The following is a 16,566-nucleotide window of genomic DNA, read 5'->3' as shown; positions in this document are numbered from 1 at the left end:
TATTTGCATGACGTCATTTATATGGTTCAAATAAGATGTTCTCCGATTAGAATTAGTTCTCCCTGGATCAGGTAATATTACGAGTCTTCCCCGGTCAGTTCTAGTACGAAGAGACCAGTACGTGTTGTTACACCATCACAACCATTAAGTGATGTATACCGGCCGATAAATAGTTCAGGATAGTGGCGATATCATGGGTTTGTTGTTTACTAAGTTCTGGAGCTTGTTGTTCAGTAAAGCTGGTAAGATTACTCCATATGGTCACGTGGTCATAAATATCTACTCGCAGAATATAAAGTGATTATAGTTGGACTAGACAATGCTGGAAAGACCACAATATTGTATCAATTGTGAGTGGGTCAACGTGTAGTGTGATTATAATGATCTTGTCTTGTTAATAGTTTAATGAATGAAGTTGTACACACCTCACCAACTATTGGCAGTAATGTAGAAGAGGTCAGTACATGATAAATACTTGTGACTACTGTCAGGTTGAGTCATGCTATAGTTGGCTTGTGTCGACAGCATAACTTCACCAGGTGTTTTATTATTACTTGTGAATGGTTTGAACTGTCAGATCAGACACCTCTCACACTGTCTAATCAATAGCAGTATGTATAATAGGGTTGTCACAAAATGGAGCCAGCTGGGTAAGAGTTTGTAATGATTAGCTGGTCCAATAGTGTGGTTATTATTAGGTTTGGTGTTAATAGGATTCCTTACACATCCTATAATTGATAGAATTCATCATTCTCATTGGCTCAATAGTTTGTTTACATGCTCACAAGATTACTTAGTAGAAGCCATAATATTGTGTTAGTGCCTCCCTAAAATAGCCTGAAATCATTATTATTATTAGGTGCAATGGAGAAACTTTAGATTTCTCATGTGGGATATTGGTGGGCAAGAGTCACTGAGATCTGTGTGGAACACTTACTATGCCAGCACTGAGTTTCTTATTGTTGTTGTGGATAGTACAGACAGAGAGAGATTATCTATAACTAAAGAAGAATTATATCGCATGCTAGATCATGAGGTAATATGTGTGTGTGCGTGTGTATGCACAGTTGTATATATGTGGTTGCTTATATTTATAAAGTTATCTTCAATACTTCTGCAGGATTTAAAGCAGGCAGGAGTACTAGTATTTGCTAACAAACAAGACTTGAAGGGTTCAATGTCATCAGCAGAGATATCACAACAATTAAACTTGACATCTATTAAGGACCATGGCTGGCACATACAAGGATGCTGTGCATTAACTGGAGAAGGGTAAGTGTTACTAAACAACTAGCAGCTGGTATAACACATACACTGTATGGCTTGTTACTGTTCGACCTGGTCAAAGATCTCTATCAAGCACTTGTGCATAGGGACACTTTTGCTTGCAAAATAATATCACAAGAAGAATCAGATCATGTGATGCTTTGGTGATTTCACTGACATTTACACTGTGGAGACAATATCTCTACTTCCCCAGGGAAGCAGCTGGATTTCAAACAGAAAATCAGCCCTACGCTGATGCAAAACAAATTTGTGCAACTTCCGTTTCAACCAAGTGGTCCTAGATACCAACATTGTTATAGTAAAAATACCGCGATTACATTGGGCATACCAATTTCGGTGATAGGGGCACAAGCGCTTTATCAGACCCTTTTTTTAGGGGAGGTTATAGGCACCTTAAAGAGGGTTGGCTGTGCCAGGCTATGTTAAGCCATGAAAGAGGTTTATTAAATTAACGTAATATTGTTCACTGGAGGAACTATGAGCACTACTGATATACCGTATTTCTATAATTATAAACCGTTAAAAATATTTCATTGAAGGTAGCATCCGACGAAAATTAATTACGCGAAAAAATTTTTACCAACGTAATATTCAAGAAGTTGAATGAATTCGGTAAACTACTTTCTGGCCACCTGGATCGAGGCTTGGCCATTGGCGTGTCAAGCATATGTCTTTGCTGCAGTCTTTTAAAAACAAGTTCTCCCTGATCCTAGGAGAGAAGGGTTCGTCTCGCTTCGTCTATTTCGCTGCACATTGGTAATGATGCCATTCCGTGATAGACAGCTACTACAGGACACATTAAATAAAGTATATATGTGCAAGTTGCATGGAATGAGCTTCTACCACTCCAGTCCATTGCTTGGTTTGTGACGGACAACTTCTAAATCTGGGGCGCAGCCTCCATGGAACGGAGATGCCTTCGCTGCTTGTCGTTCTGGTTCTCAAAAAATGGCCGTATAGAATTATGTACATGTAATTCATTGTTAAAAAATTTTCATCGCTTGAGGACACCAGTGAAAATTTTTTAACACGAAAATTTATCTCGTGAAAATTTCTTGCAGCTTATATTTATAGAAATACGGTATGAGGTTCACTGGATCATGCTTCATACTTCATACATACCATAAGTATATGTTTGCCTCATGCATTATTAGCATCTCTGCCACATGCCTCATGCTTTATTTTTTATATAGCATTCGTAGCAAAGCTTTAAATGATTTATGGAACTTTCTAGTTGTGTAGCTTCACCATACACTAGGACTCATAATTAACACGCGTTGCACGGATTATTATCAGCCTGAATGCACACAAACTAGTTTAACAAAGTAACTCGTGCGTAGTTTGGCACAGTAGACGTTCATTGCATATTTTGGCAGGTTTTTGTCACAACCCAGAATCGATTCTATTGTGACACATGATTAAGTATTTCCGTGATATCTCCAGGACTTGTCTGCTTACATTAACCCTTAAACCCGCAGCTGTTTTATAAAATGCAAGCACTGAAAATGCATAATCCAGTAAACTGGATTGCATGCTTCCCTTGTAACACTAAATTCCGTAACACAGAAACTGTTAAAGCTATCTAAAAACAACAAACACCATCTTATTCATCGTTAAATTTTGGTTTAAATGGTCGCATACTTCGTCGTGTTCATCCAGCCCATAGCTTTCTGCTTCACTTTGAAAGAGCAAATGAACAATCCCTCTGTGTCTTCCTTCTTCACATAGCGATGTACAAATGGTCATAACCCAGTTGTACTTCATCGTATTGACTTGTTGGTGGTGTCATATTGGTCCTTACATGATGGCAATTCAGTTGATATATAGTTACCACATGATTAAGTCATTGTCGGACGAGCACAATGGCGATACGAAGACAAAAGGACACAATGATTCAACACGTCATAGTGGGTGAGTTCTTTGTTGAAAGTTTATACACAGTTAGATAGCTTACTCTTTGCCAATTATTAAAATCTGTGTTTCTCTAAGCAATGCTTCATGATAATATTATATGCCTGTTTGTAACCACCTAAGTAAATTGGCAAAAATATTGTGCATTTTCAATTTGTTTTTTATTAAATCCAGTTTTCTGGATTATGCGGGTTTAAGGATTAACAAATGTAACAGCAACGTTACCTTCTCTCATCCATCATCAAAGTATTTAGGCATGTCTATAAAAGCAATCCATTGGTAGAACTTGTATTGGCTGATTTGACCATTCAGTGCGCCAAGGGCTATCGTCTTCATGATTAGTAGTACTGGCATGAGTGCTGCAGCGGCTCATTAGCCTGCACTAAAGCAAGCACATGGGCAACTGTACTTTATTGACCACAAAGAGTGTTTTATAGCACTCTTTGTGGTCAATAAAGCACAGTTTGTCCTAAAGTGTACTTTATGTGCACTTTTCCTTTGATCTCACCCACGCAAAGTTCTATAAACCTTTGAACATAGTACGAAGTGTCTTTACAGATATTCTTGAACATTTAATTGTGCTTTATTGTACTTTGGGTGAAAAGATCAAAGTGAAAAGTGTACTTTTATTTCCATATTGTGCACTTGGCTGCACACTTCAAAGCTGGCAGGGTGCTGTATTTATTTCAACTGTGCTGTATTTGCCCAAGTGTGCTGTATTTTCCCTTTGATCCCAATACAGCACTGTTGAAACAGTAAACAAGTTGACCAATGCCAGACACATTATCGCATTCTTTTCACCAAACCACTGCAATGTTATGAAGCCATTCAACAATTATGACGTATCATAAACACATAGAACAATGCCATGACCTAAACACAAGTGGGCGAATTACCCTGAAATCCATTCTTAGCAAAAAGGAACAGAGCACATGGTGTTATCAACACTACAAAATGACTCCTGTCCACGTTGTAACACGATAAGTTAATTCGCTCCAGTTGCCTTCGTGGTATCGTTCCCAGTGCCACACCATGGCTTCTATAAATGCACTCACCCACCAAACACAATAGCAAGCCTCTCTATAACAAAGTCACAGACTTACTCATGGGCTTTAAGCCAGGCCTCAACCGAGAAAGAAGCAGTTGACCACTTACTGTCGCTCTCGGCAGCTCAAATCAATTAAAACTACGTAGCTAGCTAGCTTCATCACGCTGGTGCTCTGACGCTGGAGGCAGTATGAACGAGTATGAATCACTGCAGTGAATACACACGATCTCGAGCTTACGCGGATAGGCACTCACCTCCTGCTACTTGGCGTCACCCCCACTCTTCGCAGCCACTACTTTAGTACAATAAACCAGTTAAAGCACCGCCATTGCTCGTGCAATATGGAAAAAATAGCACTCGGGCATGGTCTCGAACCTAATACAGCACTCGGCGGTGCTTTAACTAGTATATAAAAATAATCTGTCTACAAAAAATTGTTCATAAAACTCAGTAGTGTCCAATATTGAGCAATGGGTGATATTTAGAAGGTGACTGACTATCCACACTGAACCTGTTAATGTGGACACTTGAGGACACCTACATAATCCAGACACTTAGTTTAGGTCCCAAAAAGTACATAAACTGACCTGGAAAACCAGGAACCTTGATACCTTGATATAATCAGGACACCTTGATAAACAGGACACCTTGATAATCAGGACACTATTGGTTGGACCATATTACACTGGAAACTGTTATAATGTGACCACTTGAGGATATAGATGCAGTTAATGGTCCACTGAAATGGTAAAATACACTTCAGTCCTACTAGTGGGATAGACATGCGGTTTAGTGTAATATGATACATTATTAGGATATAGTGGTTGTGGTTAGTCATTAAATTATGTCATAATGCATCACACCAAGAAACTGCGATACACAAAAGTGTCCATGTTCAACCAACATCAATTTTGAGTCATTACTTGAAATACAAACTTGTACTGTGGCTAATTACAAACCTATGGAAGAGAGTTAGTTGATGTAGGCTGGTGTGTGTGATGATGAAGAATGCTCGAGAATACTTGTAAAAGGGACTATACATCAATGGTACAGTGTTAATATTGAGCCATAGTTTGTTCCTTGGTTATTATTAATTTTATGGGAACATTCTTCCTGGTAGAGAAGTGATTGCTACTGATGGCACTACTCTCACACGATTTTCGGCCGGATATTAGTAGTGAATCAGATACATCTAACAATTGTTGTATCCTGCACTGCTAACTCAGAGAATGGTCTACAATACTTATTATCAACTGTTGTTTATTAAGGGCGTGGCAGCTACAGGATAAGTACAGGCCCTACTACAATGTTCAGAAGTTGTAGAGTGTTTATAAAGTGTAGATTCTGTCGAATGGCATTTACAACAGTGAGATCTCAATTAGTAAGGTGTTCTGATTTCATAGGATCTTTTTTGAGCAGTTTACACTTGTGTGGGTAAATGCAGCTCTTGAGGCTAAATGTATGTGTGACTGGATCTGCGAAAACCTGACACAATAGCACAAGCCTAAATTTGCAGTATAAAGCTTTGAATACAATGGGTGAAATATTTTGCGTATTATTGAAAAATTCTGTAAATATTTGAACACCTTTTTCTTAGCGAAAGAACATCATCTTATTTGCCTACTCAAGAGGAGTTGGAAAGTCTTCGTTTTGTTGCAGTAGACCCAAGGACACGCAAGTTATGGGAATTTGTTTGTGTCATATCGAAGCAATCGTACACAATCAATCTTCCTTCACAAATTTTGCCTTTGTATGCAGTGAAGAAAGATAGCACAAGGAAAAACTTACCCAGTAATCGATTCCCCTATTCATGACAAACACGATGGTGCAAATTTCAACTCTATATATTATAATTTACAACCAGTTCCTGTAATTTATTTTCCCTATGCTTGCTGTACAAATCGATCTTTTTGTTGGTGCTACTTTATAGGACTGTAACTCCAAAAGGTATTGGCAAATGAAGTGAAACTTGTCAGAGGGTACACTTGGATAAGTAGTAGGTTATAAATATTTAATTAACTGAATTTGAAAAATGTGTGATTGTGCCGGGTTTTTACAGATCCGGTCACATATGTTAACAAATACATTCTGATATTATATTGCTTATAAGCAATGAAATGAGGCATGTGTTGAGTTACGTTTTTATAGTATCCAGTATCCAAATTTGTCTGTGTAACCAAACCTAATATGGCATGGTACACACTACACACACACACACACACACACACACACACACACACACACACACACACACCACACGCACACACACCACACGCACACACACCACACGCACACACACCACACACACTACACACACACACTACACACACCACACACACACACACACACACTTAAGTGCCCTGGATTATTTGATCCGGTCCCCCACCCTCCATGCGAGACACCCATCCACCTAGCCAAGGGACACACACACACACACACTACATACACTACACACACCACACACACACACACACCACACACACACACACACCACACACACACACACACCACACGCACACACACACTGCACACACACACACACACACTGCACACACACACACTTAAGTGCCCTGGATTATTTGATTCGGTTCCCCACCCTCCATGCGAGACATCCACCCACCTAGCCAAGATACGCTGGGTAACTTAAATTTTACAGCTGAGCAATAGTACAACTATCATAATCATGATAGTGATAGTACCACGATAGTTAGTAGCAGTTATTAAAGACACTCAACTTCACGTAAACAACACATGAATACTCCAATTACGCACACACACACACCACACATATGCTTTCTAACATTCCACTAAAAGTTGTTATGTGTCAGTATTACAGTTGTTATCTTTGTTGTCCATCCTCAAGCTACTGGTCTTTTACAGTTTTCTGAACTTCAACACTATCATGTTTGCTTTTGTTATCCTACTTTTGATTAAGCACAGATATGGATAAGTAATCATGATAGTATACTATCAAGTTCATGATTGTTAATAGCTATCACAATAATAGATTGATCGCTACTATCGCTCAGCTCTAAACTTAATTACAAGTGATTTATTTGGGCCAGAATGATTAAATGGACTTTCAAGAAGGATTGGTGGGTCAGCAGAGCCAGAGCCCACGGTCCGGCCGGTCTGACATTGGCCGGACCACTTTTTAGCTAGTTGAATTTGCTAATTGAGATACTCTAATAGAGCAGTCATTGCAATAGAACGGTCATCGTGATACTATATAGTATTGAATATAGCCACCGTTCTACTTATACTCCTTAGTCTAAGCTATTGCATCTATGTTACATGGCTATGGATTGGGCTAATTGATCATGCATGCCATGAATTAGCATTATTACAATCAAAATTGCTTCTGCATTTCAAAGAACATTTTTGTATCATGAAAGTAAAATCATCAAGCTAGACTACTAGCTGGATGTAAGAGTATATACTGGGGAAGGAGAGTGTTGAACTACACTATAGGATGTGAAAAATGAGCCCGTAAAGTAACCAACATACCTTCGTTTCTTTTCCACTTGATTGCTCAGATTTAGCACCTTAAACATTTTGACTGGGTGGTTGACATGGAATCGCAATGGCTGACATTCCACCTACACATGTCACTTTTGCGTGATGAAACCTCGATGTTTGTTTTTCAGGTTAGCTGCTTGTGTCTTTCTCTTTATACGGCGAGTCCCTCTGTGTGATGTGCTATACTTTTCTTGAGTACACTGTTCTTTCAGTGAGAAGTCATGTACACAAAGGGTGCCCTGTGTGCTTATAATTAGTCACCAATGAACACAAATCACTGAGTCATTTGAACGATGCTATAGGACTTTACGAGCTCATTTTTCATAGCGTATAGTGCAGTTTGACACTCTCCCTACACCGTTATATACTCTTGCTCTAATACACAAAGTTATCAGGATATATCTTTGATACAAAAGGCAGAAAGAGACTTTGTAGGCTCTCGGGACTCCCTTAGCTTGGCATGCTGTGCTGCATGAGTGTAGCACATGCAATTAAGTGTCACATGAATGCAGATATAATTTAGATATCACATCAGATCATTAAAAAGTAGTATGCATGACAGCAGGAACCTGAGTCCCTTCTCAGTCTACCCTAGATGCAAGGTATGAACTGTGTGCATGATGGTAACCTGTTGTTATCATGGACTCATGGTGTTAATCTTGCTGTTGGCTTGTAAGACCAGCTCAAGGGCACCCTCACCTCCACCACGTTATTACACGATCAGGGTTGCTACCATTAGCCACACCACCAGAGTGGCATGTTACCAGGCCTGGTTGGTAGCATGGGCATACACACACACACACACACACACACACACACACACACACACACACACACACACACACACACACACACACACACACACACACACACACACACACACACACACACACACACAGAATCATACTTATCAATTTCTTCCCATAGTTTATATCAAGGACTAGAATGGATAGGAACACAGATTAGAACTAGAAGATGACCCTCCTCCCACCTTTATCACAAGAGCATCATTCACTTGTACAGAGTTTTTAATTCTCCTCTTGTATCACCTCAATTATTATGTTTTTAAAAATGTAATTTAAAAATGTTAATTATATTGTAGTTATGTGTTATATCTAGTTAATTTGTAAATAGATAAAGTTATTGCTGATGAGGTAACTATACTAATATCTTGATTGGGGTGAGCTTGAGCAAGTCCCACACTACGAGTACAATAATATTCCTGTACGGCTGACTATAACGAGTACAAATAAATACGAACCATCAAACATCACGTTGAAATTATTAACATGTAATTTATAATCACAAATGTGTTCTACACCTAATAAAAATGTCTGCAATATAGCTATTAAATATTGTCTCAGTAAACATTTTCAGTACATGCACTCACTGTGACACTTGAAATCACTTGTGATCTTTGATAGGACCAGTAGAGTCATCAATCCATGTCTGTAGAAGTAACAATATAGAATTGCAATGCTATACTCAAGCTCACCCTATGATGTCGTTGGCATCTGTCTATCTACTGTACACAGGCCATGCACTGATCAAAGGATGGTACAGGGGGTGTAATAACTAGAGGTAGACCTTGTAATTTCTATTGTAAATATATTAGACAGTAACATCATAGGGTGAGCTGTAGCTGCAGAGATATGCAGTGGTGTCGAATAGTGCACATACACATGGCCTAGTTGTATTAGTAAATGGATTATGATGTGCAGTGTTGCCAGTAGCTCATTTCCAACATTGATATGTTCTTCATGAACATTTTGTGAGTTTGTGTAATTTATCTCTGTCTCGTAACGCTGCTAACTCAACAACTTAAACACGTATTGACACGACACTTTGAAATCAAGTGCACATCATCTAACATCTCCAAGTTTGTTGTTGCAAATTGCTACGTTCTCTATTGTGCTGTAAAGACAGGAGTGTCAAGCCAAAGCTCAGTGAAATTCTTTTTGTAAACCTCATACATGGCCGCAAGTAAACACCTATATATGTCATTCAACTTGCCCACGATATAGAAACTCACAGCATCCGATACCCTCAACAATGTGCATCTATTTTCAAAAGTATAATGATCACCATATAAGGTACCATTCACGGAAACATTGAAGCACGTAAACATCATCGCTGATGCTGCTGCCCATTTCATTAAAACTCTTGAATGTGCAGTAAGGGGAATCATTATATTATTATGATGTAGACTTTGGTAGGATTGCCAGGAGAAACTGTAGGACCTGCAGAGCAGGTATCAATGCTAGTTAGTATATGCTAAAGCCTGTGAACATTGAGTGGTACATGAGACAGTACTTTATTCTGGAATTTGTTATATTTAGAGAAAAGTTAATGCCTACTGCTACTGGTAACCAGCACTGGTCATGCAGTTAATCAACAGTTAGGCCACATGACTTAATTACTAGTTTCTCATCCCTGCCTGCATGGTTGTTTTCTCATCAAGGATATTTTACACCACTGGTAGCTGTGAGTGCAGCTATTCAGCACCTTCTAAAGATGGTGCCTTGCTAGAGCAGTCTCAATATCTAGTCAGTAAGAAAATAAAATAAAAATCCACCCTCCTGTACTGCTATTATGCACTATACAGGAGGACTATGATGAGAAACTAATGATTAAGTTTATGTGGTCTCAGTTATAGACTTGATGTTATAAGCTATAATATGTAGAAGAAAGTCCCAGCCAGGACTGGATGTGGGAAAAAAAGATTTAGGGGGTGTCTGGGATTTCCAGAAATTCCTTTGGGGCTGGACTTACTTCAGAACAGCTGTCCAGCCCTTAGGCAATTAGTATTATACTGATTCTTCCTTAACTATAACTCATAGGACATAACACACGAATCATACTCACCAATGCCCATCTGCTAAATGAACACTTTCACCATAAGTATTGTTGCAGTAAAACTCAAGGATTACAAGTATTTTTGAGAACATAAGATCGAGATACTCTAACAGAACAGTCATCTACTCTAATAGAATGTTCAGTTGAAACATTAAACAATATGCTAGTTACATGTTTTTAGGATGCAATTTATCCAAACCTATCTGCAATTAGAGATGTATCTTTACAAATTTATGTGTGTAGTTCAAAGGCCTTTCATCTACTTGTAATGACAGTCATGAGGAATACTGTATTCATGTACATACGCATCATTGAAATTGTTTTCAAATTCAACCTTCAAAATTTTCCTGTGAGACATATATGCCCTAATATTGTGATTTATACACTGAAGTGCAGTTAATGATTCTTAGATATTTCCTGAATGTTAGCCACATCATCATATCATATGATGCAGCAAAGTCATATCATATTAGCCACATCATATGATTTCAGAAGGGGGGGCAGCATGGACATTTATATAATTATATCTGTAGCGAGATAGTTGATACAACTAGTGTGAGAAGCACACTCAGCATGCAGAGCATGCTCTATCTAGGGGGTCTGGGGGCATACCCCCACAGGAAATATTTCAAATTTGGCCTACTGAGATTGAATTTGGTAGTGATTTTGAGTGAAAAATGATGTCACTTTGTTTATGTGATACCATTAGAGTTTGTCAATATTACTAAGGATGCAGCCATGTAGCTAAATTCAATCTTAAAGAACTAGTAGTGGAAACATATGGTATCAGCAGCTGCACATGATCAAATTTAGTGTTTTGAAGAATAGCATAATTTACAGTCTCATGGCTCAAACTACACTAGCTGTCCAAACAGTAGAGAGGGTAAGTGGGATTGGACAGGGCAAGTAGACTGACTCACTATTGTATGGAGTGCATGTGCACTCAGCTGTATATAATTCTCCAGCTAGAGGGGCTCTAGATCTGGTGGCATATATACTCCCAGACCTCCTGGAAATTTTTGGAAAATGGCTATCACAAGATTGAATCTAGAAGCTATTTTTAACCAAATGTGGGTACAAGATGAATGAGTTCAGTTGGAAGTAATTTTAATTAAAAAACGGAACTATACACTGTTTCTTGTTATTGGATTTGAAAATGTATAATAATTAGTGGCTTGTCAAAGAGAATAAAGAGTGTATAGACAGTAAAGTTAATTGAATGTAAGGTCAAGGAGAATATTTAAAACACAGGATTGGATCTATATAATTCATATGTAGCCACTGTTCTGAAGTGTAGTTGCTATTTCAATCTAACATTTAAAATGATGGATCCATCCATCATCATAATTGTTTTACAACTATAGTCTACAAATACAACTAGTTTTTGGCCACAACTAACCGCTTTTTAGCGCACAACGATCATGACAACTGCAGTATTATTTAAGCTTAAAGTTGAGCTTCAAGGGATTTGATAGTGCAAACTCCAAAGCTGCTAGATTTATACAAATGTAGGATGGGATTTGATCAAGCAAGGGAAACAAGAATGAACAGTTCTCAGATCTCAGTTCTCTTGTGAACTTTATAAAAGCTAAGAAATTCACTATTATATAAGACTACTGTTTCACTTGCAAGAGAAGCATTTCAACCCAAGAATCAAGTTTGTAGCAGAGCCTAAAAAACTTAAAATATTTGACAGAAAAGGTTATTTTCAGATTAATGACAATTTAGTATGTTAAAGGTATAAATCTTTTACCTGAAGTGATTGGTATATGGCAGGATGTTTGGTACAATGGTGAGGGTAGCAGTGCACAAGTCTAGAAGAATAGGTTTAATTTCAGCTTACAATCTGGTAACTTCTTGAAAATTATAGTTTTAATGTTGGATGTTTTATTAGAGTAGTTGACTGTTCTATTAGAGTATTTCGGATTTAGCAACTTCTAAGGTAAGACTTACTCCAATAGTATAATTTTGAACCCCTTTTAGTAATTCTTGGATAAGATTAGCTATTCCCCTTGCTTTTTCCATCTTTTCATTGCCCATACATGTGTATAAAATGCAGCTGCACCTGTAGTACAGCTTCTAAAAGCTTCCTAGCTTGCTCATTGTAAAATTTTGGAGGGGGGGCGCTTCAGCACCCCAAGCACCCCCCTAAATCCGACCTTGCTCCCTCCCCCAAACTTAGCTAGAGTACTGTTCTGTTAAGGTAGACCACTCCTGTTATTGACATAGCAGTAAACCTTCCAAGACTACAGAGTAAACAGGAGAGGATATAGGTGATGGTAATAGCAAGAGTCCATAATAATTATGGACTCTTGGTAATAGTGATAATGAAACAGATATGCCAAGTAGCTATGAAGAAGCACAGAGTTGATCATGACTTAGGGTTAAGGTTAGAAAGCTAGCTGAAGGTAATCATAAAGATTCAGTAGACCACCTACTTCTGAGAGTTTCATTCTGATCTACTTAGGATTTAAAATATGTCATGTTTTCACCAATAGTTATGTAGTGAGTTATAATAGATTGGTTATAAACAGTAAGTTTCATTCACATAGTAAAATTAAACCTTGTGACATTTACTGTGCTGTAAAATGATACCAGCCTTTTTAGCATCAAAATATGTGTGCTCATGATTGATAACAGCAATAATGAAATATGATCATTAGAGGCGGTGGGGTTAAAAGGGATGCGGGAGGGGATGAGAAACAATTAATCAAGTGTTCCTGGCTCGACTTTAATAGGGTACATGTCTAGTAGGTTGCCCCAAGCATTCAACTTTAGGGAACATGTCTAATAGGTTGCCCAGAGCATTCAACTTTAGGGGATGTGAAAAGTAGTTTAGGGTAGGGTTCAGCTTTGGTTTCTTCTTCACTTTTGTCTTCTTCAATATAATAGAAGTTTCTCCACTTGGAGACACGTAAGGTAGAAACTAAGGCAGTTGCAAGGGTAGCTGGAAGCCACATAGCACAATCGCTAAGACTCTGGACTTACATACTGGAGGTCCCGGGTTCAATTCCCAATCAAGACTTTTGTGCTTTTTTTTCCATTTGGGGACCCTTTTTTGTTGCTGCTTTCTGCTACAGCCCAGTCGAAGTTCTCTTGCAGCAAGCTGTCACTACTGGAGAATAAATTTATATCATTACCATAATGAAACCCTAGATACACATATTAAATACACAGATATAAGAGTCTTCAACCCACTTGCCCCTTCAAACAGTGAATCCAGCATCCAATCCTGCTACAGGAAACACGAGGCTATTAAGAAGAAGGCTTATTAGTCACGCATCCGTGAAGTGGACCACAGTACCTTCACCCCATTAGTGTTCTCTGCAACCAGAGGTATGAGTAATGAGGCCATGATATTTTACAAGAGATTGGCTAGTCTGTTGTCTGAAAAATGGAAGGAGCCTTACACTTCAGTGTTGGGATGGTTAGGTGTTGTTTATTGTTTTGCTTGCTTCAATCAGCTATACAATGTATCAGAGGGGCCTGGTCTTCTCAAGGCCATTACATCAAGTGAGCTCTGGTGGACCTGATCCAATCAGAAACTCAATTCTTAATCTAATTTTGTAATCTGTTTGCTTTGCACCTTGGGGGGGGGGGGTGTTTGTGCTGTTATTACAATTTTTGTTTCTGTGAAAAAAGAAGTAATTTTAAAATTAGTAAATTCATAGAAGTTTTTTTTGTTTGTTTTTTCATGACAACAAATGCTACAATTAGAATCTACAAAACAAACTGTATAATCACAATGAATAAAATACAACTAAAGGGAAAGTGGAAAGTCATCATCACTACCTTGCAGAGCCCAATACCTTAAAATCATTCGAGCATTATTCACCCATAAAGAAACAGAGAGTTGTTGAGGCAGATTTCTTCTGGACACTTTAGGTGAAATGCCACTATGGGTGGTGGTACAATCAGCAACAGAATTAAGAACTGACAAAGCAAAATGTGTCCATACCCCAAAACTTTCCACAACTAGTGGAATGAAATCACCTCCTGCCTTCTCCACAATAACAAGGTGCTTCGTGTCCTTAGCCACCTCTCCAGCTGCAGCAGCCACCCCAGCACAGGAAGCGGAGGAAGAAATATGAGCAGGCTGAGTAGTGCTGCGGACAGAGACATCAAATAGGCAGGACGACCAAGCTGATAGTCAGGATGGAAAATGTCTCCTGGACGTGAACTGTCATCAAAAGAGGCACGTTGCTCTTTAAGAACTCTTGGATGGTCTTGTAATAAGGCATGGTGAACAATGTTAACTAAGGCATCATGGCGGCAGATCATTTTCCTTGTTCTCATAGGACCATGGGAACAGCCTAACAGATGGTCACCAAAGCAATCTATGGAAGAGAGGCATGTACACAATGGGGAAATGGGAAACAGAGAAACTCCAAGCCATAGATGCAAACCAACAATAAACTCTGGACCTGGGATAGCTAAACCTGCTTAAATTGTCAAAGCTATAGCACATTGGTACTGTGCCAGAAGAGTGAGAAAGGGCAGTCAACCGAGCATGGTCCCGAATACTGCAAGAAGCAAAATGACGATTGAACTGATGCTGATCTAAAAAGGCTTGCAGATTATTATTATTATTTATTACATAAGCCGGCTAAACAGCCTGTTACACCTGATCAACAGGTAAAAAAGTACAAGTAGATTAAATACATACATAGTGTTAGATGAATACTGGTCAATCAATTTCTTACCATGCTGCAAAGCTGAAGAAATGGGAATGTTAGAGAACATTGCAGCAACAGCATCTTCATCAGGGAAATGAAGCTGATCGAAGCAATAAACTAGGGTTTTCACTCAAAAAAGGAAGATGTTTCATTTTGTTGTTTCTGGAGATTTTCACACAGATTCACCTTTAAGCCGGATACAGCAAACAAGTGCTTATTTGTTATTAGAATGTTTGCAGTAGTTGCTATCAGCACCATTTTAACATATGTAAATATCCAAAAAGTGGTCACGTGACCAAAAACCCCTTCAAATAGGATTTCCACTACAAAATAAGATGATGCCTCAGCCTTTTTCATTGTTTCAGATGATTTTCATGCAGGCTGATCTTAAGATAAAACAAACAAGTGCTAATATTATTGAACTGTTTATTACTTTCAATATCAGTGCAGTTTTAACTGTAAATACCCAAAAAGTGGTCACATGGCCCACAATCCCATTACAGCTATAAAGTATGTGCTATAACACTACAAGATGTAGAGTCTTCATTGTAAGGCAAGAAAATACATTGTCACTTCGGCCAGCCTATAATATAGTGATTTTCTAATAAGCTGCCCAATTCAACTATTATGATATTTCTGGTCACGTGACCACTTCTGTAAGTTTTTGTGATAAACTTATGTTGATACCCAATACTACAAGCAATCGAATAATAAATTAGCACTTGTTTGCCGCTTTATCTTAAAGGTCAGTCTGTGTGAAAACCACTAGAAACAACAAAAGGAAGCACTGGCCTTCCCATTTTGAGTTGGAAACCCTAAAAAAACCAGAAATTTAGAAGCTAAATCACGCAAGAACCTATAAAAGCAGCTGCAGGTACAGCAATTCATAAAAGTTAAATTCCGTAAATTTTCGTTGCATCTTTTCGATCGTCAAATTTCATCTGTCGAACTACACAAACTTCAGGCAATAATAGTTTTCCCCCTGTAGCTAGCTGTAGTTTATGTAGTTGTACTAGTGTGTTTGATACTCGAGTTACGGGTGACACTCCCATATTTCATCTTTCAGAAACAATTTCAGAAGTAAATTTCAGATCGTTACCTACCCCTCGGAATGGCCGGTATGAATATGAATTTATTCTCCAGCAGTGTGTAGCCACAGCTACTGTTACTCTCTGCTGCCTGAGTGGCCTGCACTTAGTACCATGTATGTTTATTTCCATGATGGACGGTAGTAAAATTTAATAATAAAAATTATTATTCAGTCTCTTA

At 38.4% G+C, this 16,566-nt stretch overlaps 1 protein-coding gene across 1 annotated transcript; it reads left to right on the top strand.

The window, feature by feature from the left end:
* The first annotated feature begins 22 nt into the window (after positions 1-22).
* LOC136248700 (ADP-ribosylation factor-like protein 5A) lies at positions 23-8,877 on the top strand. Its single transcript, XM_066040489.1, has 6 exons — positions 23-242; positions 290-350; positions 402-456; positions 860-1,036; positions 1,121-1,272; positions 8,693-8,877. Exons 1-6 carry the CDS (start codon positions 194-196, stop codon positions 8,742-8,744), a joined length of 546 nt encoding a protein of 181 aa, XP_065896561.1. The 5' UTR covers positions 23-193; the 3' UTR covers positions 8,745-8,877.
* Positions 8,878-16,566: the final 7,689 nt, after the last annotated feature.

Source organism: Dysidea avara, chromosome 3 (genome assembly GCF_963678975.1).
Source record: "Dysidea avara chromosome 3, odDysAvar1.4, whole genome shotgun sequence".
Classification (NCBI taxonomy): domain Eukaryota; kingdom Metazoa; phylum Porifera; class Demospongiae; order Dictyoceratida; family Dysideidae; genus Dysidea; species Dysidea avara.
This window is presented reverse-complemented; position numbering and strand designations above follow the sequence as displayed.